This window comes from Protomyctophum parallelum (genome assembly GCF_964188405.1).
Source record: "Protomyctophum parallelum genome assembly, chromosome: 21".
Classification (NCBI taxonomy): Eukaryota; Metazoa; Chordata; class Actinopteri; order Myctophiformes; family Myctophidae; genus Protomyctophum; species Protomyctophum parallelum.
This window is the reverse complement of record NC_139713.1, coordinates 24,546,448-24,573,723: the sequence shown is the minus strand read 5'-3', so window position 1 is coordinate 24,573,723 and position 27,276 is coordinate 24,546,448. Positions and strand designations below refer to the sequence as shown.

The 27,276-nt window shown below is 42.1% G+C and overlaps 2 protein-coding genes across 10 annotated transcripts in view; both read left to right on the top strand.

Annotated features, from left to right (window-relative positions):
- mphosph9 (M-phase phosphoprotein 9) overlaps positions 1-9,741 on the top strand; it is a 51,463-nt gene extending 41,722 nt beyond the window's left edge. For 4 of the 5 annotated variants that reach the window (XM_083793211.1, XM_083793212.1, XM_083793209.1 and 1 more), the window contains 7 exons: positions 469-564; positions 1,652-1,769; positions 3,091-3,182; positions 5,994-6,089; positions 6,177-6,310; positions 6,896-6,964; positions 9,041-9,741. In XM_083793211.1, the coding sequence (XP_083649337.1) occupies positions 469-564; positions 1,652-1,769; positions 3,091-3,182; positions 5,994-6,089; positions 6,177-6,310; positions 6,896-6,964; positions 9,041-9,142 (707 nt within the window). In that variant the 3' untranslated portion in view covers positions 9,143-9,741. The remainder of the gene's footprint in view (positions 1-468; positions 565-1,651; positions 1,770-3,090; positions 3,183-5,993; positions 6,090-6,176; positions 6,311-6,895; positions 6,965-9,040) is intronic. The other variant, XM_083793210.1, reaches the window with a different exon arrangement.
- Positions 9,742-21,701: 11,960 nt separating this feature from the next.
- Positions 21,702-27,276, top strand: part of pitpnm2 (phosphatidylinositol transfer protein, membrane-associated 2) — a 63,271-nt gene continuing 57,696 nt past the window's right edge. For all 5 annotated transcript variants that reach the window (XM_083793899.1, XM_083793897.1, XM_083793896.1 and 2 more), the window contains exon 1: positions 21,702-21,741. The gene's annotated coding sequence lies outside the window, so the exon portion shown is untranslated. The remainder of the gene's footprint in view (positions 21,742-27,276) is intronic.

Genomic DNA, 27,276 nt, shown 5'->3' with positions numbered 1-27,276 from the left:
CATTATAGTTTAGTTGTAGTTTGTGACTTTTTTTCTTCTTCTTCTAATTCAGTTAGTTTTAATTTGTGTTTTACAGCGGGTTTGCTAGTTTTTGTCTATTACATTTTTTTGACACTTAGTTTATAGTTCAGTTTTTAGTGTTCGTTTTAGTTTAGTTTTTTCATACTTTGGGTTATTTCTTCAGGTGCAGGATTCAATTGGGTCAGAGGCCTATTGTGTAATAAAAACTCAACAAAAGATAAAAAATATATATATTCACTTTGGTGACGAGAATTCTTTTTCTTTCTTCTATAATTTCAGTTCGTTTTAGTTCGTTTTGTAAACACACAATATTATCGTGTGTAGTTATTTTTCTTCTTTTTATCGTACCAGTAACTATAGTCATTTAGTTCAGTTAACAGATTATTGTCATTATTTTAGTTTGGGTTATTTCGTTCGTTTTCGTTAACTATTATAACGTTTCTTCAGCAGCGCTCCTGAGACCCCAGCGGAGCCTGTCTCCAGAAGGCCACAGATCGTCGTCTTTACCCCCGCATCATCACAGCCTGCCTCCATCTACTCCGAGTATGTAAAACCCCCTGCATCTCTCTCACTCTCTGTTCAGAAGTTCAGGCGTGACATCTCCATATATGAAGACATGGAGAAGACTGGATCATCACCTAGATCATTTAATCAAATAATGGAGAAGCTTATTTTTTGAGGGGCGCTAGCTGCTAAGCTAGAATCTAGCTGATCACGGATTTGAGATGATTTGATTAGCTAAGCAAAGTACGTATTGAGGATAATAATATAAAAATCACACCTGTGTCAAGTGAGGGGCGCTCTTATAATCGTACATCATCACGATGTAATGACGTAAATTTGCTCATACACATATGACTTAAATTCTTCATTCATTGTCAAATGGAATTTAACAAAATTACAGATTTGCCCAGACACATTGACATTGCCGATGGGAATTTAATGTTTGTGTTGATGATTTGCTTGTCTACATATGATGTAAATTCTCCATTCATTGTCAATGGTATTTAATGTTTGTGTTAGGTCAAAATAGCTGATTTGCTTGTCTACATATGATGTAAATTCTCCATTCATTGTCAATGGTATTTAATGTTTGTGTTAGGACAAAAATCTTCACTATAGAAAAGTAAGGACGCAAATTGTGACTGGCCAGATGAGATGATGTATGATGATAAGAGCGCCCCTCACTTCACATGGGTGTGATTTGTTTTTGTTATATCAATGAATCGGATGTGAAACAAATTACATCTTTATAATCACCTATATTGATTAGTCTTAACCACTTAAGGGAGTGGTTTTCTCCCTGAGTTTTCTTTTGTTTTTGTCACATTCCCAATAATTTAACGACCGGCGGAATCTCAAATGGTCAATTAGACTAAATGGATTTGTTGTTACCCCTACCTGACTGTGATTCTAATATGATGATAGCACAGGTATTGGGCACAATGGTATTTCATCTTGATTTCTAACGTTTTATTATGCATAGTTCAACGCGATGAAACCGTTCTAGAACGTTGCAGTGGTTTCACCTTGGCTCGTCGCAAACCTTAGGTCTGAACTAGGCTTTAGAATCATAAAAATAAGCTACTTGTTTTTTAATGTCATTTTTCCTTTGGTTTCTGTTTGGCAGCCAAGAGAGAAACTCTACTTATGCCTCTGTCTGCAAGATCCAGTCCCAAACGTTGTCCCACGGAGAACTACTCCACTGCACTTGGACAGCTGCCAAGACAGCAACACCTGCAGAAAAGGTGAGCCTCTCATAGTGCTGCTAACATTGGACACTACAAACTACAGTATTTGCAAACTCTGCTGCCTGCCTCCTCACCAGAGACCCAATCCTGAGACAACGTCATACCGGTCCTCCGCGACCTTCACTGACTCCCAGTCAAACACAGAATAGATTAAAAAATACTGCTCACCACCTACAGTACAAGGCATTCGACAACCAAGCTTCCCCTACCTCTCTGACCTCCTTCACCGTCATGCCCCTCCCGTTCCCTCCGGTCTGGTGATGCCAACCTCCTGGTCGTCCCCAAGACAAAAGGACAAGCAAATTGAGCTTGTGGATCTGCTACATTTGATAATTTTGTGCAATGCTGTAATTTGATCAAGTAGGGTGTTCATTTACCAGACAACACTAAACAAGAATGACCCAGCCACAACTGCTATATGGGTTTTTTATGCCGTTCAGACTGGGTTTTACGGGTAAGTCTCCCATTGGCTTAGAGGCAGCCAATCATGAAAACTCACACCTGTGTGAAGTGAGTGGTGCAACTACGTGTGGGCGGTCCCTGGGGGGTCCCCGGAAGTTCCAGACCCACAGGAACACGGCCAGGGTGCCGGCCCAATTCTGGCGACCCAAAACGGTAGAGAAATGAGAGAGTTACCATGTCGGGGTCTCCGGGGGGGGGTCCCCGGAACATCCAGACCCCCAGGGGGCCGGGCCGATTCCGGCAAGCCGCCCCGCGTCCGAAACGGTTGAGAAATGACTGTACTGTACTGTACTGTTACTGTCACACCCGAAATCATCATGTGTGTTGTGTTAGGCTGTGCAACAATGACACTTGGTTGTGAAAACCAACGAAACGCAATTTTCGTGCTCAGACAGACCCAGCCAGGGACAGACACAGCCAGCCAGCGAGTAGCCTTGGAAACCCAGACGTTTTTATTTCCAGGGAGAAAAAAAAGTCTGGGGCCGAGTCCACTTCAATTCTGCATACAGTAGTGCAAACGTCGCTCACTCTCTGCTGATTCCTGATCATCTGCACCATTGTTAAATTGACGTACACACACACACACTCCTCTCTCTCTCTGTCGCTCTAATTAATTAGTCTTATGTCACGCAGCTGCGTCTAGATTCTCCTAGCGGATGCCGGGAGCTGCCTATGCCATAGAAAGCACCCCAGGCTAGCCAGCCAGGTACAGACACACATGGCTACTTAATGGAGTGGTTGCACCACTCAAAAAGTGTCCACTAAGGTCGTCAGTACGGTCGCTAAAAAGTTCCAATATGGAGATGATAGGTTTCAGCCCTACAGCAACAATATCATGTCATATCTCTTTCTGCAGGTTAGATGTGCCACTAGATCAGAGACGTCATTCATTCCACAGTGCCATCCCCAGGAAGAGACTCCACTTTACAGCATCAAGAAAAGATGAAGGTAATGTACTGTAGTTCATTCCCTTTCTCAGTCAAAGAATAAGGCTGGATGGCCGAAAAGTTGCAAAACAAAGGGAAAATATTAATGTATTTCCTGCGGTCGTTGAGGCAGTCTGCTGGAGTGGGTTTCCATGTTTCTTTACTTTAAACCTAGGCGGAATTACTTCAAATGCACGTTTTCATTTTTATGCCGATTGGACTGTTATTTATCGCTGTGGTGAGAACTCTTGCTCAGTCTCTTGAGTATCAGCAGTGTGCTTTTTTTAGCCCTGTGGAATCACAGGCCAGCTGCTTGGCTTGAAACGTGCTGAATGCCACAAAGTATAGATGGTATGTGCATGCATAAAGTGAGTGGCAAATCAAGTGACAAAGTGAGTTTAACGTTGTGTAATACAATCAGATAGGACTTTCCTTTTTGGATGTATGGGCTGTCAAGGCCACTTTTGCCACTCAGTTCCCGCACGCGCATACAGCCTCTATATTATTACAGTGTTAATTTATACACTGTATGTCAGGGTTCCCCAATTCATTTTCCTCAAGGGACATATTTTAACTAGGGTACCACGCGTGCAATTTAAAAAAGAAAATTTCATTAATTTATTAAGCTTAGGTGCTATTTACACGAGGATGGTGTTCATAGAAAATGGCAAAGTCCCGTTGCGTTCTCATTTTTTCTTACCCTTTACACGAGAACGCACACGTTATGCTATAATGTGCTATTATGCTATAATGTCGCTAGGTGGCGATAACGGGCTGCCAAATAGACAGGTCACCCACGTACAAGAAGAAGAACCCCTTCACGCAAGCCTGCGCAACACGGCTCCGTCTTTTTGGCAAATCTAGAACTTCCTGTTTGAGAGCTAGCAAATTTAAGACATCCGGTTGCTTTCAGAATAAAAGTGTCGTTAATGAAATAATGATTACATTACAGTATTAGTATTATTACATTACAGCTATTGTAAAGACACACATTATGTTTCTGTGTAAAAATAAGTAATTAAATAACACAGAAACATAATGTGTGTCTTATAGCATCATTTAAATGCTTAATTTGTAGTTTTAATGTGCAAATTAAACTTTTTTTCAATACTCTAGAGGATACTCTTATTTTGAAATGATGGTCTTAAATTTGCTAGCTTAGATTTTCCAAAAAACAGTGCCGCGCAAGCGGCGCAACACTGCTCTGGGCTGACACTGACAGGCAAAAGCGCCACGGGATGGTATATATTTTATAATACATTAGGCTACATAAACGCTGCTGCTGCCGCCTATCACAAGGCTTTTTATTTACATCATGGTTTTACATTCACCATCGCTGATGAGCAGCACTTTGTATGCGAGGAGGGAGGCTTGTTCAGGAACTCCATTATATCATAATTATATGGCTCTGCATCAATGTAATAAACATATGCGCTGTGAGCCAACGTGAGCCATGATGTCATAAGTTTTGCGGATTCACCGTTTTGCCTGTTTACACGGAGAAGGGATAAAACGGCGTTCTCAAAGATTTCCACTCTGGAAGGTGGTTTCACTTTGTTGCGTTTTCACCTCATGAGAACACGGTTCTCGTCTAAACAACCACAGCAAACGGTACTTTATTTTGCCGTTTTCTATGAACACCATCCTCGTGTAAATAGCACCTTAGAATAGATGTAGAACTGTGGTTCTCAACCACCAGTGGTCCTTGAGGTGGCCCCCAGCTAAATGATGGAGAGTTGGTAACCAAATGGACCCTTATAGATCTTTCACTCTTGAAATGAATTCATTTTCAGGGCAAGACCCCATTTGAAAAGATATGGCAGTGCTCTAGCAGTGATTCTCATAATTTTAATTTGAAGGATGTCCAGTTTGACATGCATAGGCTACTGACCCCCAGTTAATGCCATTTATATCTGGGATGTCAATTTATTATAATTTTTATATCGTAAAATCAATGTCAACTTAACTCTGAGAGAGTACATATGGAACCAAATGGACCTGTTATGGTCCATTTGGTTCCATTTGTACACTCTCCATCTGTACACTCTGAGTGCCACACACACATGAACTATGTCCAAAATATGCCATGTTGTTCTGTATATTGTTGTGGGAATGGAAAGATAAATGACAGAAGGCGGATATATACAGTTAACGCATCCATGTACTGTATGTAAGTTGTGTTTTTTCCCCATCCAGATGGACCTAGTTAGGGCTTCTCTTTCCATCTCGTTTGGATCTATCAGCCATCAGATACCAGAGAGATGACTAGTGCAGTATGGGGCGGGTCATCTAACCAATGCATTAATTGCATTACATTTTTTTATCTAATTCATTTCACAAATTAACTAACGACTAACAATGTCAACTTCCTTTTGATTTTACTATTTGATAGACGCTTACTTACTTAATCCTCTTCGTGCTGGATAGCACATAAGGTCTTCACCAACGAACGCCAATGCTGTCTGTCTTCTGCCCAATGTTGCAATTGGCCACCCCAACTCTTTCATTTCTCTCTCCACTGATCTTCTCCAGGTCTCTTTGGGCCTGCCTCTTTCTTTTCCCAGGTGGTGTCCATCTCATGGCTACCCTTGGGATGGCACTTGGGTCCATTCTGCAAACATGTCCAATCCACATCCACCTTCTGAACTGAATCACATTTGACAGTGGGGTCTTGCCTGTTCTCCTGTATAGGTCTTCATTGTCGTGGGCCAAAATATAGAGATGGATCCACAGATAGGGCTTTACATCCGATATTTTCAAACCGTAAAATCAACAGGAATATATATATATATATAGCATGAATGTAAGATTGTGGCCTTTCCTCCCCATGCAGACTTGCTTCAGTCATGCAGTTCATCAGCTGACTTCTCTGGCAGTGTCAACCCCACTGACACCAACTCCCAGCTGGGCTGGGTTGAGCAGGGGGCAGGTAGGCACCGTAGGCCTTTCACAATCTATTATGAGTGACACTGTTTTTCATTTCTTTAAACGGCCCTACTTGTCATTGTGGTGTCAGCCCACCAGGGGGTGGTGCTGGGCAGTGGACGGGAGCTGCTGGACTCATGTGAGGAGTCGATCCTCCCGGCCAGACTCCACTCGCTGGCTGATGCTGAGAGGCTGCTGGATGAGCTCACACAGGAGAAGCTGCAGGTAAAGGCCTATTCATGCTCCTGTTTGAGGTGATAGCTTATCACCGCGGTGTAGTTTTCTAAAGGTTAGAAAACTATCAGCCATCACCGCGGACCCCGGCACATCTCTTTGTTTTTACTGTCCGACAAGCCCTTCCACTCTGGGCTATCACCTCGTTCACTGATTGGTGTAGAAGTTGGGTGGGCGGTCCCCTTGGTTTTGCATGCACAGGGGGGTTTAGTATCTGAATCAGAGGGAGGTGGGGTTTATTAAGGACATCACCGCAAGTATGATGGCCTCGACTAATTATCACCGTTTTAGTTAAATAGGTGATAACCTAATCACCTAAAACTGGAGTATGTATGAGCCTTAAGAGTTATTACTGCCGTCCAATGCCCCCCCCCCATAAAGAGTTCCATACCAGTGTTGTTTTCGTCGACTAAAAACATCGACCATACTCGAGTCGTGACCCATACAAATTGGTCTGTGACCCACAAATAGGTCCCGACCCACCATTTGGGAAATGGTGGGTCGGGAGCATTCATTTTCAAGTTGATGTTTGTGCCCAACAGCAACGACATTATCTGTCCTGTGTGTGCTGAACAGATTGAAGCAGCTCTGAGCCGGATCCCAGGGGCTGGAAGCAGAGTGAGTTTACAGACCCGCTTAGATGAGGTAAGAGCTCAGGGGAATGCTCACATTTGCAATCGTCTCTCATTCAGAGTTGTCATTATTAGGTAGTGTTGACTTCGTTGACTAAAACTTTTTTCACTGAGAAAAACCAAATGAAAAATAACCTATGATGACTAAGGTCGCCTTTCTGATGCGGATCAAACAATCGCATTCTAGTTCGCCAAATAAAACAGGGGTTTCGCTTCACTTCCAAGCGCACCTGACTTTGTGTGAATGCAGTCTGCATCAAATAAAGGAAATGAAATGTGAGCATGAGGAGTAAACACAGTTGGAGACGGAGAGGGCATATTTTACGCAGCGCAAATATGGTCAGACGAGCACATTAATCAATTGCTTAAGGAAACATTAAAAATACTGCAGTGTAAAGAATATTGTCTGTCTGTGTATGGAGCGCTGTCACTGTGTGGGGATCCGAGTGGGGACTTTCTTCATCTCGTTTAAATAGCCTACTTCAAAATTAAACATATAGCACAGCATGATCTATAAACTGTAGCTAACATGGCATATGCATAATAATTTCATATGATGATTGGATCATCTATGTGATGAGGCTACATATTCGTCGGATAATTCATTTTTGCGCTCCCGTCTCCGCTGTGCCTCCGCAATGTGCCCAAAAGAACACACACACACCCACACACACACACGTCCTACCTATAACTCAAAGTATAATTTTAACACCATAGATTTCACTGTGTAGTTTATGAATTTAACACAAGGGGCGACCATAGATGAGTGGTTAGTGAGCCCACCTGGGGAGCAGGAGGCACCTGGTTGTCCCAGGTACGATGTGTGTTCCTGAGCAAGATTCTTAACCCATAATTTCTCCCCGAGCGCTGTAGAATGACTGCTCACTACTCCTAGTTGTTTTAGGATGGGTAAATGAAATCACTGCTCCTAGTTATAGGTTGGGTAAAATGCAGAGGAAGAATTTCACCTATGTGCATATATACCATATAATGTGACAAAAACCACACCAAAAGGGGCACAGCTGGCACAGTTGGTAGCGCTGTCACCTCACAGCTAGAAAGTTGGGTTCGATTCCCGCTGGGGGCACGGTAAATGCTGGAGGCGTGTTCTGTCCGTGTCATCAGTGCCCTAAGTGGGGTTGGCATGTTCTCCCCATGTCCCCTAGGGTAGGTACCCTCACAGAAAACATGCAGTAATCCTGGTCTCTAAACTGCCTCCCCCTGGCCTGATGGAGGGGAAAGGAATTGGTTGGAATAACATGTTCCTTCCACATGATACGTCCAACTGGGGAACCCTGTCAGGTGAAAAGAAGCGGCTTGGACTCCTCATGCATTGAAGGAAACATGTCAGTCTGTTGCTCTCCCCAGGTTGGCAGAGGAAGTATAGCGCCCAGGATTACATTAGATAATTGACACTGCAAATGCAAAATAGTGGGATTAGAAAAAAGGAAGTGGGGAGTATTCTACTAGCTATCTCTTTGTTCTATTCTAACATGGGAGCACCACTGGTAGAGGAGGGCTGAAGGAGAGTGAACTGCCGACATCCGCTCTCACTTTTTTCCTTATTTTTTGCAGATGAGTTCCCAGATTGCATTTGCAGTAGCCTCGGAAACCCAGACGTTTTTTATTTCCAGGGAGAAAAAAAAAGTCTGGGGCCGAGTCCACTTCAATTTGGCATACAGTAGCGCAAACGTCGTTCACTCTCTGCTGATTTCTGATCGTCTGCACCTTTGTTAAATTGACGCACACACATTGTACACTCACACACTCCTCTCTCTCTGTCGTAATACTTCCTACATTATTTACAATTTAGGCATTTAGCAGGCGCTCTTAATCCAGAGCGATTTACAGGAAGCAAGAACAACACATGGCACTACATCAAATGCATAGAATCATAAGCAAGCTAAGAGCCTAACGTCCATCTAACAGTAGAATATCTATACAATGAAACTACGAGTATACACTATAGAGTGCTATGTCTACATAATATGCTATCTAAATTACATAAATTTAGCCTTTGCCTTAGCCTTTCCTAAAATAAAGCTAGGTGGCTTAATTGTTCCATCTTAAACGGACAATGCTTCCACAGGTGGCCTTAGAGAATCGTCTGGAGAGAGTAAACCGTGAGCTGGGTTCCATCCGCATGACTCTGAAGAGATTCCACGTTCTGCGCTCCTCCGCCAACGTATAGCTCTGTCTGTCTTTTCTACGTTATGTTCTACGTACTGCGTTTTGGCCGTCCCCACCGAGCACGATGACTCTTAACTATAATGATCGTTGAGTGAGCATCCACTGCCACTAATTAAATTAAAATGTATTATTGTGCCAAATAACAAGTTGTCTCAAGACACTTTAGTTTACGTATAGAGCAGAAACCCAATGTTTTCCCCACTGCCCTCAGGCAGAAACGGGCTCTAATTTATTATCTGCCATCCACTTGAGTTAGAATAATGTTTTAAACCAGTGGTTCCCAAACTTTTTAGCCCGTGACCGAAACTACTGAAAATAGAAGATCTACAAGCTCACAACGTGACACTTCGCAGCGCGTTTATGAGCTTGTAGATCGGCTATCTTCTTAAACTAACTTTTCTAATTTATGAAAAATCATTTACTTCTGTATTAATGAATGAAAACTTCAGCTTTTTGGGGGAATGTATTTTTTTTGGGAACCAGTGTTTTAAAAGATATGGTTATAGTTATGATGCTTGGTGTGGATGATTTTTGCTTAGTTGTGCGCAGGTGTTGTGTGTTGATCATGCGTCACTCTACAACAGGGTTCCCCAATAGGCGGCCCGCGGGCCATTTGCGGCCCACAGAGCGCCCCCTTGTGGCCCATGAAAGAATTTCCAAAAAAAAAAAAAATGTGTTTTTTTTTTTGTTTTTTTTTAAGGGTCCCAGATATAAATGGCATTAAATGGGGGTCAGTAGCCTATGCATGTAAAACTGGGCATCCTTTACAAATGGGGTCTTGCCCTGAAAATGAATTATCAGGGCAAGACCTCGACCTCGCGCGTGCAGACTCGGCCCACAGCCTGGTACGCTAGTCAAAATATGGCCCTTGAGGAAAATTAATTGGGGAACCCTGCTCTACAAGCTCACAACGCGTCACAATGCGACATGTTGTGAGCTTGTAGATCTGCTATTTCCGTCTTGCGACATTGGCATGCAACTAAGTATAAATTAAGCAATAGTTTTATATGCAGCACAGATTGTTTTTCAGTCCTCTGTATTATAGATTGTAAAAAAAAGTCCATCGTATCTTTTGATACATATTACTTATTATTACTCGGGGATATTTTTTATATGTTGGAAAGATATCACAATTTTTGGAGTATATTTTAGTAATACACAGATTTGTACAGTCGTTTACTTTTGTAATCACTATTTAATATTAAATGTTTTATTGGCCATTTTCAGGTTGACAATGTAGTGTTATAATGGGCTGTTTCAGTTTAAACATGAATTATAAATAACTATCTAGCAGACATCCGATCCACCTGAAAAATAAAACTGCCATTTCCGTTTTGAGTAAACATTGTCATTGACATTGTTTTAATTTAATGTTTTTATACTTCAGTTTGTTACTTTGTTGTGCATTTTAAAATATTTTTATTGGTATAAATCTCAATTTTTACCGTTTTGTCCAAATGACATGACTTGAAGAGAACCTACTTGAATTAAATTGCCTTTTTTATGTTTTTTGTTTTTTCATCAACTTTACATTCCATGGCTTAGCTCTATATTCCAAATCAAAGAGAATTTGCAAAAGTTCTGAACCCTCTTGATTTCTATCAGAACCATTTGTAAAATCTAAACCAGCACACGTTTTCAATAGACACAAACAGCATAACTTCTGATAATGCTTATAGACACGCATGGCGTTTTTTGCACCGTTTAATTTGGCCATGCACTTTTCCAGGCACTTTGCTATTACTTACTTGATGTGACTTTCACTGGAATGATAATATTGTTCTGAACCAATAAACCAAGCCTTTAGATAACTGCAAGTGCAAGCATTGGTCTGTTTCTTTGTGGAAAAACTACTGACTACTTGTAGCTGGTGTTGAGTCTTGCTCAACACAAGGGTTTGCACCATTTTTGATAACTAGACCTGTACGTGCCGGTCGCAGTCGGCCACCAGCCTACTTGGGAACGATGCAACTTGGGAACCTAATGATATACGTTGTCATAGCACCTGTTTTAACTGTCAGTCGGTGTCCCACATGGAGATCTGTGTGTGAAGACTTCAAACTGACTGTGAAAAGTGTACTGTAATCAATTCGGCCCACTGGCAGAGCCTGATTGGTTGAGCCTCAATTGGCTGAGGCAGAGGCTGGAAATTGCACAGGTGAAAGGAGTTGGCCTCATTAGGCCCACTGGCAGGCCTGACCAGAGCCTTTTGTGGTGGTTCTGGAGAACCGTGGGTCCGACCGACTCGATACCTAGCACTGCACTCCCTGTGGGGGTGTGGAACGCGTGTGTCGAATGTGAAGTCAAACGGTACTCGAGTTACGTGCATTACAACCGTAATCACACGTACGCATGCACACACGTACGCAGAGACGTGGCGCATTAGGTTTCAATAATCTGGGGGCTGTGCGCTGTCTCTGGTGCTGAAGTTTCAACACAGCCAAATTGAGCCAACCATAGGGATGTACGCTGTCCATGGTTCTGAATTCTCCCCTCAGGCCTCTTTGTGGTCAACAGTAGTGGAAAAAAGTACTTAAATGTTTTACCTACAGTAAGTAAAGTACCATTGTGCTCAAAATATCACAACTTTTGCCAATAAATGGAAAGACCTTTTTAAAAACAAAGTATACATTTCGTGATATAATGAACCTTGAGTGTTCTCTACACTATTTGTTTAAGAAAATACAAACTATGTACAGGCTTTATAAATAGTTTAACAAAAAATGTGTTGTGTCCTTAAACAACAACTACAGCTGATTTGAGATGGTCGAGTATAAGCAACACAGCTGTAACAAACTAAATTATGAGTGTGGTCCTCCTGAGATTAACGACTGGCCCTGCTTGGCTCTGCTCCCCACTGCGCTTTATCGTCCCTCCAAACACTGTGCTACAATTGCACTCTGGTACACTTTGGAACGCCAGTGCTCCAGATCAGCCACACTCAGCTCAACCACTTCGAAAGCAGCCTCATTCTTTCCATGATATAAAATGTGTATTATTTATATATTTTGCAGCAGAAAGCAGACCAGAAACATTTGGGCTCATTGACTTGGAGTTTTTTCCCATTCCCAGCTCACTCTGGCTCATCTCAACCACTTTGTTATTCTTCTCATTATTTCTATGAAAGGCTTTAAAAATATACTGTTTTGCAGCAGAAAGCAGACCAGAAATATCTGGGCACATTGACTCATTTCCCAGCCTCCAACCAGCTCTCCCTTTGCACTACCCCAGTCACCAAGTAGGCCGTCATTTCACGGCATTGTTTTATTCCTTCCTGCTTGTTTGTAAAAAATATGGTGCTCAGCCTTTTTGCTCCATTCTTATCAATTAGCTGTTGCTAATTGTGGTGCTATGTTCGTTAGAGTGCAGGTGGCTTCTTTCCCCTTCGCACTTTCAGCAGCAGTCATTGGGTACAGGTGGCCTCTGGTGTAAATCGGTAGAACATCGGTATGTCGTTGCTTGATGCTGTTGGAATAGTCATCATCCACGGCCTGGCTATTACTGTCTAATCCAGGGGTGCCCAAAAGGTAGATCACGATCTACCAGTAGATCACAAAGGCTGTGCAGGTAGATCGCATGACATGCCCCTAAAGAATATTTAATTTAAATATAAAAGATATATATATATATATATATATATTTTTTTTTTGCATCTGCCACTTGAATTAAAATGACTTGATATGACATAAAAAAGGGCCTTTCAGCTCAAACCCACAATGCAATCTTATAGTTTCAAGAGTGTTGCTGTGCACAAACGTCAGTAGCATTACAAATTAAATACAAAAAACACTACCTATTCCATGATATATTTAGACTATTTTCAGCAATGGTATTCAGTGGGTAGATCTTGTTGAGCTGGTCATTTTTAAAGTAGCTCTCAAGTCTCAAATCCTTCCACTGCTTGGACCATCTCTGGGTTCTTGTGCTCGTTCTCAAGCTGTAAAATAGAGTAATTATAGTTTGTCACTGGTGTACATCAGATATAAGTTATAACATAACACATTGTTATCGCTGAAAAGTGTAGACATTATTTTGACTTCATGGAACTTCATGGGACAATAATAAAAAAACACTTTCTATAGTGTTCCATCCCGGTGACTATCTGTCAATCAGAGTCTGGTTCGCTTATAGGGAGTATAGGGAAGTAGCAGTATCAGATAAAATCTGTCACATTGTCACGTATACATACAAAAGTAATAAGCCAAATCACTCAAAACATCACCAAATGCCAACGGATGGAAAGACCTTTCTAAAGACAAAGTATACATTTCGTGATATAATTAACCTTGAGTGTTCTCCACATTGTTTTCTCTAGAAGAAAATACAAACTATGTACAGGCTTTATTCATTGTTTAACACAAAAATATATAGAAGTAAAAAGAAAGAAATATATAGAAATGTAATAAACACATTCATTGTGTCCTTTAAAACATTAATCCTGGTGTCCCTATTTTGAGGGCACTGGCAAGTAACTAAGTCAATTGTAACAGTATTTGTACTTTACTTGAGTATTTCCAATACTACTACTTCTACTCCACTACATCTCGGATCCAAACATTGTACTTTTACTCCACTACATTTATTTGAAAATGTAGTTACTTTGTAGATTTGGATTTGGATTAAAAAACAATCTCAACCTGAAAATCGATAACCATGGAAACAGCGCCACGTAGTGGACAAGGTGAGGACGCACAGACTACTAGTGCAATTATCATACATGATGATGTGTATGCGCTCAGGTGCGCAGTAGTGGCGTCAGGGGAGAAATTGGTCCCGAGTACTCCCAAATGATTATCAAACAGGCTGCGAACAACCATATGGCAGGGTGAGTACTGATAGCCAGTAGCCACTGTTCTTTCGAGAAGCCATGATGACTACCGTACAATTCAGAAGTTTAATATTACTGAGGCATGCAACAAGGAGGAATGAGACACGTCCAAACTACAAATGAAGCAGCAGCGTGGTAAAGCTGTAATATTTCCCCGTGAATGTGGGTGTGCATGTGTGTGTTAATGGTTTTGTACAGTACAGCTAGCTCATTACATGCTAATTATACTAATTAAGAAAAGGTTGCATGATTGCACCATGGTAACGGGTGCATTCCTGGACATCACACACGATTTGACCACCGTTCTAACCAAGATAACTAGAATTATTTCCAGTTTTAGTTTTAATATCATACTATATATATGGGCAATCTGTATGCATTGTTATTGTTCTGTGTTTTTTGTTTGTTTATGATGAAAAACAAATCTCATTATCTCTGGAATCAACTCTGCCAACATGTTGTAGTTCAGTGCAAATGTACTCCATTGGGGAGCGCTGTTCCCCTTGATCGACGTCCACTATGCCCTGTATTCTGCACTGGTTGGTAGACGGCAGTGTAATATACCGGTAGTGAGCTTGTTTGTTGCTCGTCTATTTTCGTCGTTAAGTTAAAAGCTACGTGACGTAGGGAACCAATAGAAAACAATAACTACACTGCAATGAACAGTATTTTTTGATGATTGATGAATGATACAAGAAGCGGTATGTGGTAGCCTATATCCTACGCACGCACCACTAGCAGGACACCCGTTCAATATCCATGCATCGATTTTCCTCTTTTTATAATGTGAACCCTATAGCTGCATATGGTGGTTGTGAAATCACATCCTGAACAATTGGATGCATATAATGCATTCCGGTGGAAACCCACCCTAAAATTGAATACAAGATTGCAGTCACGTCGTGTGATGCATTTTCGCAGGTGAGTGAGTGGTGGATGGATTGTGTCGCTGCCGCATAATAATACATATTAACCTATAAACCAAAGAATGAGACATTGATGAAATGTACACAGGGCCTATTGGGATTTAATTTTGTCCTCACACATAACCCAACTTTTTTTGAATGAGAGGTGTTGCTATTCTTTAGCTGCAATACAGCTACACAGAAACTGAAGAGAGATGATGTACGCTAATCACATTTCTGACTGTTATCATGAGAGAGAACGTAGCCTGCAGATATACAGTAATTGCTCCTATACATAGGCCTACAGCCTTTAATTGGTTTCAAACAATCCAAATGCTAAATTGATTAATTGATTGATGAATTGATTGCCATTATTGTTTCTGTCAAAAGGACAAAAGGCATCTAAGATTGTTGTCCTGTGTGCCCAGTTCATTTCAGAACACTCAAAATATGAATTTCACATCATGTGGGTCATAAAACAATACATTTTAGGAATGAAGCTGTGAACCAATCTGCCCTCTGCATACATTGTTACTGTTATGTTAGCCCATCACTTCCCTCTATATACCAGTGGTTTTCAACCTTTTTCACGCCAAGGCCCATTAATTTGGCATTTGAACCACAGACCACCATTTGTACCACCTGGAACCTCAAGGACCACTGGTGGTCCCCGGACCACTTGTTGAAAACCAATGCTCTATACCGGCAGTCGTCGTAGCGTGGTCGTGTTAACCTGCAGAAACAGTAAACACACTGCCCTCTCCCTGTGTCTTGAATAAAGTCATTGGTTTAAAATAGGAGCTACTTTACCTTTACATAATCATAATCGGTTAAATTCTTTGCACAATCCACACAGAAAAAGGCCTGTTTTAATTTCATCCCAAAAAAATCACTTGTATCTGTTGCATATTGGTTATCTGTGATTGTCCCCTCTATAAAATCGCTTATCGGTATTGGTCACACAAATCCATATCGGTCGGGCCCTATTTTTTTGGTTAGACAGTGATGTTTTTAGGTCTACCAAACTGTGTTAACACACAGTGAAATCACCAAACTGTTTCTGCAGGTAAACATACACTACCGGTACTCTAGTGGCTGATAATTGGTGGCATAAATAGAGGGAAATTATGGATATTAAAGTGTTATATATTGTTTTGTTTCGCTAAGAATGTAAGCCATTGTTTCTCAACGTGTCCGGGAACTACCAGGGCTTATCTGAGATAATCGCAATTATTTTGTCATTGTTTCCACGTTGAAAATGTTATATAGCTGATCTACAAGCATACAATGCATGAAGCTTACTTTTTTTCCCTTCATAATTATCTTCCAATGTTCAATGCCAAATACACAATTGAATCCTTAATCGCAATTATTAGTGTGACAATTAATCGTCAACTTAAATGTGTAATGGTGACAGGCTAGCCCTGATCTGGACCACTGTGTATGAAATGGACCCGTATCAGTCTTCTTTTGGGGCGAGTCTGTTTGATTGTCATGTGTATCACATGGAACTGAATGAAGATGGAAGCCCCGGCGATCAGATTATCAGAGACAAAATGATTAGGTTTGCTTTTAATGAATGCTGTTAGGAAGCAGCCTGTGCAGAAAGAATGAGTCACTGTATTGATCGCCCTCCCCTTCCTTCACCCGTTCTCTCTGTCCTGCAAGCTCGTTTCCAACCATATGCTCTCCTTACCCCTCCCCCTGTCTTTTCCATCCATCCATTAGGATGTAGAGCATCCGCTTGGCAACTGGACGGTTTCCAGTTCGATCCCGGGCTCCCCCAGAGTTAGTGTCGAAGTGCCCTTGAGCAAGACGCTCAACCCCTAATTGCTCCCGATGAGCAGGTTGGTGCTTTGCATGGTTTCCTCTGCCATCAGTGTGTGAATGTTTGTGTGAATGGGTGAATGTAATACACAGCCTGCACAATCTATGTAAAGCACTTTGTGGGATAAATTCTTTATTTAATTGTTAGAATATCAAATGTATCGTTTTAGATTCCCAGAAAGAAAAAAATAGTTTTAAATTCAGTCTGACCAATAGCCTGGATAAAAAAAAATCATATCCACACTGGCCATTAAATCGTGGCCATTATCGTCGAGACGATACAATTTCTCCATGATATGCCTTTTCAGAGATATTTCTATTTATTTTCTTCGATTCTATACCTTGATTTATACTAATGTAGAACGACGGTTTCGTTAGCCCAAATTAATTCGTCTAAATGGTCTGTTACTCCTTTTTCTTTTAGTTTTTGTTACCTTGTAGGTGGTTGTATGTTAAGTAACTTGAAAAAGAACCATAAAAAATATTGTGTATTGTGATACACCCCATACCCCCCATTAGAACAAACCCTCCATCCTTCTCTCTCTCTACCCTTCAGTCACGCTGTCTCATATTTCCTCACATCTATCTTCTTCACTGGGCTTCCCACCCGCCGTCTTCTCTCCTCTTTCCTTCCACTACTCACCCTCCCTTCATTCTCTCCATCCAAACGTGTGGGGGGGGGGGGGTGTGTGTGTGTGTGTGGGGGGGGTTTGCTATATCTGCTTATTACAAGCAACCTTGGGCTTCTTTTTCTGTAAAGTTGCTTGTATATTGGTAGTTGTGTTTTGTATTTTTGGGCTTATTTCCTAATGTCATTTAAACCAGTGATTCTCTCACACATTTCCATTTCAAGGACCCCCAGAATAATGTATTTGTCCAAGGACCCCTGTACATCTAAACTATTTGGTGCCAGTGACCCCCCCCCCCCCCCCCCCCCCCCATACCAGATTTGTGCTGTTAAAACAATGTGTCACATTCTTCCAAGATATTTTCTTGATCCACAAGCTCACAACGTGTCGCATCGCAATGCGTCGTCTGCTATTTTCAAATAGCCCAGTCGCTTCTTTTATGCTTGTTTTCATAGACCTGGCTGCTTATTTCTTTCACACAATCTGCAACGGCAACAATGGCGTGGGGGAGAGAGACCAACCGCTGCATACCAATAACAGCGTGACTCGATCGTGTATGTGTGTGAGTAGAGTAGGGGTGGTGGCGGTGGGCTCTGATGGTGATGCCACGTCATAGCGATGCGTGGAATCTATTTTTAGCAGGGTAAACAGAGGGATTCCAGCCCCACTGCTCCGCTCGTGGCCAAAGACAGCCTGATTTATATGCTGTGCCGAAAATAGCCTATCTACAGTAATAGCCAGAAATACAAATGGTCGAGTCGACTCTAATTGGTGACTGGTGACACGTGTGTGTGTGATGTCAGGCATGAATGAATGAATGAATGAATCTTACCACTTCACTGCTGCTCTGCAAATCAACCGAGGCACTCTGCCTTTCATTCTTTCTTAATGACTGTTATATGCACCGTTGTACAACAAAGTATAAACAAAGCTTCATTTTCTCTTCCTTCTCTTTCATTCACTGTAGGAAACAAAACTGCACTTTTAATATTTGCATTTTCATTACTGCTGTGAAGGAAGTAAGGGGAGAAAACATTTAAACAGTTGATAGAAGAAGAATTCTTTAACCACTTAAACCCCATAGGCCTACTTAGTTAACCGTATTCCCAAGGGCGGTCTAGTACAACCCATCGCCGTTTGCACTGCATTATATAAAATATATTCACCACAGAAATCTGCTACATTGAACGTTGGCCCCGGAATAGCTGATGCCAAAGGTGTGAACGTGCATCCATTTTCCCAGCACCAATTAACAGAGTGATATTCCCATGGGACAATGAGGTTAGGTAATTGCTGTAAGAATGTAAAGCCGCCACGGTGGACGACCGTGTTTTTGCCGCTTAGTTTGAGCACTCACAATAATTAACAATCCCAGGGCTTTGTTCGTTGGCAGTGAGGCATCACTTCCTCATCAAACATTCACACACACACACACACACGCGCGTGCACATGTACACGCAAGAATATATTAAGAATACACAGTGTGTGTCTTGCCTCTCTCTGAGATGACATGACATTTTTACAAATCTTTGATGTTGAATGGATAGAGTGCTCGCCTTTGGAAGCAGAAGGTCCCAGGTTCAATTCCTGGCCCTGGCAATGTGTCGAGGTGTCCCTGAGCAAGACACTTAACCCCTAACGCAGAATTTCCCACGTACGTGGGATGAAATGGGTCTAATTATTACTTGTTTATTATTCTACAATCTACAGTATAATGACATGCACAAAACAAGGAAGGCCAGGTTGAAAGTGGTGACAAATGACCAATGAATAGGCCTTTTCCCAGCTTCTGCTAGGCTAGGGCCAACTGTATATTATCAATGAATAGGCCTTTACCCAGCTTCTGCTAGGCTAGGGCCAACTGTATATTATCAATGAATAGGCCTTTACCCAGCTTCTTCTACGCTAGGGCCAACTCTATATTATCAATGAATAGGCCTTTACCCAGCTTCTGCTAGGCTAGGGCCAACTGTATATCATCAATGAATAGGCCTTTACCCAGCTTCTGCTAGGCTATTGCCAACTGTATATTATCAATGAATAGGCCTTTACCCAGCTTCTGCTAGGCTAGGGCCAACTGTATATTATCAATTAATAGGCCTTTACCCAGCTTCTGCTAGGCTAGGGCCAACTGTATATCATCAATGAATAGGCCTTTACCCAGCTTCTGCTAGGCTAGGGCCAACTGTAGATTATCTGTTGGTCCAACGTACTAACAGTCCAACATGCAACGGTCCGACGCATGCGTGGCTGGTTAAGACTCACCCGTGGCTCCCAGCATGCGTTGTTGGTTTAGAACTCACCATGACTTCCCTGTGAGGTTAGGGTTTGGGGTAGCCGTAGGGTGTCGGGACTAATGCCTGTCGGACTGTAAGTACTGTATGTCGGACCAAACGCATTCACATTTAACAGATAAAACATTACAATACAAAACATATGACAGTAAGTAACACATACACTACATACATTAAACAAGTGCTCCCTTATCTATCCTAGACTTTCATTGCATTCACAGACAAACCTTGTAGAAATATTATTGTAATATGAAGTGAAGGATAGAATACAATTGATTTCATAGAAAGCCAACACTACAGTTGACTTTCAATGTGGCATGCCTACAGTATTTTGGGCATGTCATTATACAGTAGGCGTGCATTTAAAAAATAGCATAAATAGCTGATCTACAAGCTTGCAGATTGGCTATTTTCATTAGTTTTGAAACTCTTCTTCATAAAATAATGCTTAAAGGAGACTCATTTTCTATCAATTGCACACCCCATGAAACCTTGAATTCATGGCGATGTTTTTCTTTTGTTTTTGTCACATTCCTGACCCAATAATGTGATGGCCGGCGGTAAGATGCTAATGTCTAGTAGGAGACTCAAATGAGTCCCTCTCCAGAGCAAGATTAGTGACTTCCTCCTGGGGGATCCCGAGACGTTCCAAGGCCAGTGAGTCGATGTGTTTCCTCCAACTGCGCCTTGGTCTGCCCCGGTCTCCTCCCAGTGGGATGTGCCTCGAGGACCTCCCTAGGGAGACGCCCGAGAGGCATCCTAACCAGATGCCCGAACCACCTAAGCTGGCTCCTTTCCAGGCGAAGGAGCAGCGGACTCCACCAGTGATAAATAATTATTGGCTCAGGAATGCAACAAAACAAAGTATGTGAATTCCAAGGCTTCGTGGGGTTTGTAATTGATAAAAAAAAAATATATATATTTAAGCGAGTAAATAAAAGATTGTTTGATGGGTTCATCATTCTTGTACTCCCTGTACTATCTACTTAGAAGCCGTGTTTGTTACACATTAGTGTTTTGGTGAGATTTTAGAGCCATTTCCAACAAACATTTGTTTTTGTTTGCATGTACAGTGCATTTATGTATTTACATAACCAAAAGAGAACAGAGCCATGTCTGCTTAAGCCAACACAGCAACATAAACATTAAAGTATGATGATCTCATCAAGCCCTGTAGCACCAAAAGCTGAGATGATCACGTGGTGAGATGACAAGATTACACAGTCACATTTATGCCTTGGATTTGGACCTAGAAACCCGCAATGTACAAATGTAAACAAAACGACCCTTATGAGTCCATTTGGTTACATTTGTACATATTTGTAAAAATAAACAGTGGAGTGGAGACTTTACTGTGTCAAACGTGTTTGTTTGTGTGTGACTGTGACGTAACTGCTACAAAGCATGAACCAATGACCGGATAGTGTTTGATGAATCGCTGAGATCCCCTGCCTCTCTTAGGAGGTTGTTTATTGGCGTCAGTTAACAGGACCAAGGAGACATGTCACAAATAATATCCCTCACCAGCCCAAATGCCAGCCCCCCCCCCGCACAACACACACACACACACACACACACACACACACACACACATGCCACGTCTAAAAATAGACTGTCTTTGCTCATCATCATCAGTGTGTGTGTGTGTGTGTGTGTGTGTGTGTCTATTCTAATCAGTGGCAGTTGCTCAGTGGCGTTTTGAAGCAACCGGAAGGACCGTCTACTTCCGCATTTGCCAAACAAATTTTGGTTGGCAAATGCGGAAGTGCAGCCGAGCGCTCAATGTTAAAGCCCAGCTGCACGGCTCCAACGTTGGAGCGCCTCACTAGCCCCTTGGTGCGCGCCCCCAATCATCCCTCACTTCTTTCTTTTGTTATTGTGACATCACGGCATGCGTCTGTTAACCACTTCCTTTCTGTCTTTCTCCCCCCCCCCCCTGTAGGCTGTTTTATGTATTTATATAGGAAGGAAGTTGGTCCATCATTTCAAAGCGGTTTCATAACAGAGTGGCTTCTCGAATTCATTTGACAATCCATTCTTTGTTTTATAATGCTAATCATATATTTCTCATTTGCAGGAAGAAGAAAATAATTGTGGCTCTGAAGATGCACTCTGGGGTAAGTGGCAAACACTTCAGTACAGTGTTACCAAATCTGACATTAATTCAAGGATACCTGATCTAAATATTATTTATGTTTACCTTGTGTTATAATTATACAATGATTACTTATTTGTCATCGTAAAATTGTTCTGGACTATAAATAATTGTAAGTAATGCACTTATAACTCAACAATGATTATATTTGATAACAACATTGAAGTCAATAGATCTTATTTTTAATCAATTCAATTATTAAGCGTGACCACCACTTTCCACTGTACTAGCAGTATAATACAGGGATCATCTCCATGCTGGCTGATGGTGGACATTTTTGTCAAAATTATATTTTTGCCACAGACGTACAAATGAGTGGACAAATGGCACAATAATATATTTACCAGAAACATACCGTAAAGAGCTATAGCCTTAAATGACCTTTACAGGTCTGTAACTCTGATGTGAGTGCACACATGGAGAGTTATGGAAAAAAAAAACGTAGGTGGCCTTCCAATGTGCCACTGTGTCGTACTGAATCAATGTCATACATATGCTGAAGAAAACCTGGAGACTGACATTCAGTAATTGGGTTACACCAACACATTTGATTCCATTTGGTTGAATTTGTCCATTCACAGAGTTACAGACCAGTAAAGGTCCATTTGCAACCCCCATAGGAATCGTTAAATAAGGGAACCGCTAAGGAATCGGACCGTTAAGAGCGAATTGTTATAATAAGGAACCGGAATAGTTACTGAAGGATCCATTCCCAACCCTAACCGGTGTGTGGAAATGGGTCTGGTGTGGAAGACCGATAAGATGCAGCATCATTCATAGTACAGTACAGGAGCAGGGATCATTCATACAGTACAGCAGCCAGGGAGTGACATTCATATGCACGAGGCCCACAGTGGAGCGGAGGTGTTTAGCGTAATGTAATAGACGGAACGCAGGCTGATTCTGTTAGCTGGCTTCTGCTGATCATCCGATAGGGGAGGTGTACCGACGTGCGTGTGTGTGGGTGGGTGGAGTACCTATCAACAAGCCATTTCATTGCGAGCATGTTTGTCTGTCTCTGCAGAAAGGGGGGGGGGGGGGCTATACAGAAGATTTTCAGATTATTTGTCTAGGATTACATACTGCATATTTAAATTAATACAGATGTCATAACTGGGCTTGCTACCATCTTCATGTATGTGTAACTTTTACATCTGTCGCTGTCTGTCTGTCTGTCAAAGCAGCAGCCATAGGCTTGTTTAGCGAAGGTTCTTGCTGCTGTTCTCGCCAATATATTGAATTTAATTTCCCCAGATGTATCTGTACTAGGCCGAGAGGGTAAATGGTGCATTTATATGGCGCCCTTACAGTGTGCATCCTGCACGCACGCACGCACTTACGCACTCATTCACAGATGCCGTGTGTGTGTGTACTGTGTAGTGTACTGTACCTCTACAGTGGAATCCAAAAATAGGTCTATTTGTAAAGCACATTTGTGTTGTTCATCAAGAGCACAAGCACATTGCTTATTCACTGATTTGATAGTCAAAGAGCGAAGGGCCTCGCGGCGGCACGACACAGATGGTTCATTCAAATTGTGTGGATAGTGCAGGTGAGCAAAGACTCACAGACACCATGCAGACGGACACGACATAAGCCTGAGTTCTATTTGGTTGTTTTGAATAGAGTTGTTCCATACCGATATAGCAGTGTATCGGAAAAGCTGCCTAAAATGCTGCGATTATGCCAGTCTATGCCATTCCCAGACCATGTCATTTATCACACGATGAGATTTAATGTGCAATAATATTTTTTAATTGATTTTGCACTACCGTTTGGGGGCGGCAGTGGCTCAGGGGTAGAGGCTGGTAGAACCATAGATATAAAAAAAAATAGATGGCCGCTGCAGTTCGGTGGAGCCATGTGTGTTGACGGGAGGGTGGAACAATTCTCACTGGGGGAGGAAGTAAGTGTGGAAGGCACATTACATTACTGGCCGATCAAATCGCTTTTCCGGGACTTACTGCATCAGACCTGAACATGTGCTCTGTGACGGACACTCATGCTTCCGCGCTATACTTCGCAAGGAATCTCGGGAACATTTTGCCCTCCCTTGAGATACATACGCTCCAGAGCCGGAAAGGGCGTCTACCTTTTATATGTCTATGCCGGAGGGGAGCATCAACGTTTTTAGTTTGATCCCAGTTCGAACCCGAGCTCCCCCAGAGTTAGTGTGAAAGTGTCCTTGAGCAAGACGCTGAACCCCTAATTGCTCCTGATGATGTACAGGTTGGTGCCTTGGATGGTTTCCTCCACCAACGGCGTGTGGATGGGTGAATGTAATGCTCATTCTTTGCTTTGGATAAAAGTGCTATATAAATGCACCATTTACCATTTTATATTCTGTATAATTTACATTTTTATTGAGTGGTGCAACCACTCCAAGGAACAGCAATGTCCCTATGTCCTAACCTATGTGACTATGTACTAACCTTTGTGACTATGTCACAATGTTTAGAGTACCAGTAGGGGCAAAACGCAAAAGTGGCGCTGTTGTGCTAGAAACAGAGAGAGATAGTGTTGCACTGTTGCCTGAGAGAGAGAGAGATTCTGTCATTTCTCGACCGTATCGGACGCGGGGCGGCTCGCCGGAAACGGGGCAGCACCCTGGGTGCGTTCCTGTGGGTCTGGAAGTTCCGGGGACCCAATGGGGACCCCCACACGGAGTTGCACCACTCAGTTCACACGGGTGTGATTTTTTTACTAACTGCACTTTAATGTAATGTAATGATATTCCTCAGAGGTTCTCAAACTTTTTTTTTGTGTTTTTGTCCCATGTCCCGTGTTTTTTGCAACCCATTTTTATCCATTATCTAATGTAATCCTGCGCTCTACACTCCCTCTGCCAACCTGGGGAGAGCAACGGACTGACCTCATCCTTCCTCCTGTGCATGAGGAGTCCAAGCCACTTCTTTTCACCTGCGTGGAAGGAACACGTTATCCAACCAGTTCCTTTTCCCTCCCATCAGGTGCCCCAGCTGGCCAGGGGGAGGCAGTATAGAGACCAGGATTACTGCATGTCACCAAAAACATGCAGTAATCCTGCATGTTTAAAATGTTAGGGTTCCAACGTCTGGCTTTCAGTCATGTCGCAGCAAACTCTATGGACTTTTAATGTTTGTCTTATTCATGCCCCCCCACACCCCCCCCACAAAAAAAAAATCAGGCCCCACCTTGTAACACCATGTGACAGTCAAGTCTATGGACTTTTAAATTTGCTTTAAGTAGTGACGTCATATAGCAGCCACACAGTGGGCGCCCCTCACTTCACACGAGTGTGATGTTTTTGTGTCGGATCGTATCGACCGATGACCAATCTTCTGATCAAGCTCATTGAATGATGCTTGATATTATCTGGAGACGCTGGTGGACCTGGTCTGTTTATGTATAGTGAGATTAATAGCGTGTCTGTGTCTGTTGGTCATATACACATTTCTAATACACTTGATTTGCTTTTATATTTAAATATACATGCTTTTTAATTGGTTTTATTGTTTTCCTACCCTCTTGCTCTATTAGGATCATGCACTTATGGCATATAGGCACATATATATATATATATATATGTGTGTGTGTGTGTATATATATTAGGGCCGGGACTAATTGTGATTAATTTAGATTAATTAACTACAGAAAAATTAATCGCGATTAACTACAGATAAATTAATCGCACCTTTTTTTTCACCGCGGAACGTTTCTCACTGGGCGCTTTTCTATAGTACTGAAAACTGGAAATAATAAAAAGTCACCCCATTTTGTGTTGCCTAGAACTGGAGGTCTGACAAAAAACAGTAACAATATGAAGTAAGTACAGCTTTGTGATGTCACTGAGATGTACTTGTTACTGTTACTAATTTTCTTTCAGACCTCCAGTTCTAGGCAACACAGAATGGGGTGACTTTTTATTATTACAGGTATATATTAATGACAGTAAAATGTTGAAAATGAGTGGTATCCTGTAGTCACTATTCATTGATTCACTGGGATACCAAAAAACATTAAAAAAAAAGGTTTCGCCCAGGCCGTGGCGTAACGGTCTGGGCACCTGACTGGTAATCCAGTCGCAGTGTGCCGCGGGTTCGACTCCCGAGCCCGACACGGCCTTTACTGCATGTCATCCCCCATCTCTCTCCCGTTTCCTGTCAGCCTACTGTCTGTCCCTTCAAAAATCAATAAAAGGCGTAAGCCGCAAAAAAATATCTTAAAAAAAAAATAAAATAAAAAAGGTTTCTCGCTGTTCTCGGGTTGAATATTGATATGCGATTAAAATGCGATTAATCTAGATTAATTAATCGCAAAGCCTCTGATTAATTAGATTAATTTTTTTAATCGAGTCCCAGCTCTAATATATATATATATATATATATATATATATATATATATATATATAAAATAATCTTAAATCTTGTAACCATTCTCGGTCACTATATGGCCTTGGTGGAGAAAAGGAATTAAATGGATGGGGGGGGGGGGAATCAGCATGTACAGAGCAGGGTTTGAGCGAGGAGACGGAGATGGAATCATTACGGAGTGTAGTTGCATTTATTAACGAGTAGGCCGTGCCCGTCGGACTTCCTGCATCACAACAAAAGCCACCAATCAGGCGGCAGCCTCATGCGTCTCCATGGTAACTAGAGCTTACCCGGTCCTGAGGAGGGCAGTGACGGGGAGAGGAGAGAGAGAGAGAGAGAAGGGAGCAAAACTGAGCAGTGGGTGGATGAGGCAGAGGGGAAGAGAGAGAGGGAGAGACCTGATACCTGCTCCTCTGGTGGGGATTTAAAACATCTGCGTTTTTCATCCCTGACCGGTTGGTTGTTTGAGTGAGATTTGCAGACAGCCTCTGACAGACGGCAGCTTTCACAGCAGAGAGAGCACCCTGGGCAGTAGCAACGTGGCTACTACTAATAGAACGCCCCAAACTGCTACACGTCGTTTTTGTACTTCCGATCAAGATGCGGAATGAATGGCAGCCTCAAACTCAGCGGAACAGCTTGGTCTAGCTGGGTTTAGGTGTTATTTCCTACTGTTAAGGTAAATAATTCTTGCCTTTTGTTACGTTTGTTAATGCTGTCTTTAGCATGGGAATGTACAGTAGTTGTACAGTGCTGCAGCATGTGTGCCTCTCGCTCTCCTCTCGCCTGTGTCTGCGCCGGTTTAACCACATGAACCCTATAGCAGCATCCCTGTTCTGAACATGACATAACAGGCAAACATATGGACAAACATCCAGCAGAAAACCAAAACGATGCATATGTTCCTGTGAAAACGGACAATCTATACAAACTGAAACAATTCTATGCTATTTTGCTGTTGTACAACAAAAGTGTACAGGGTTTTTAAGTGGCTAAAAATACAGGTGGATGAGATGAGATGATGGGAGCGACATGGAGGAAAGGATGCCTGGCTGTTACAGTAAGGTGTTTGACTTGCAGTCAGAGCGGCTTAAAACTGTAAATGGAGGAGAGATGTGTTTGAGAAAGAAGCAACCATAATTATT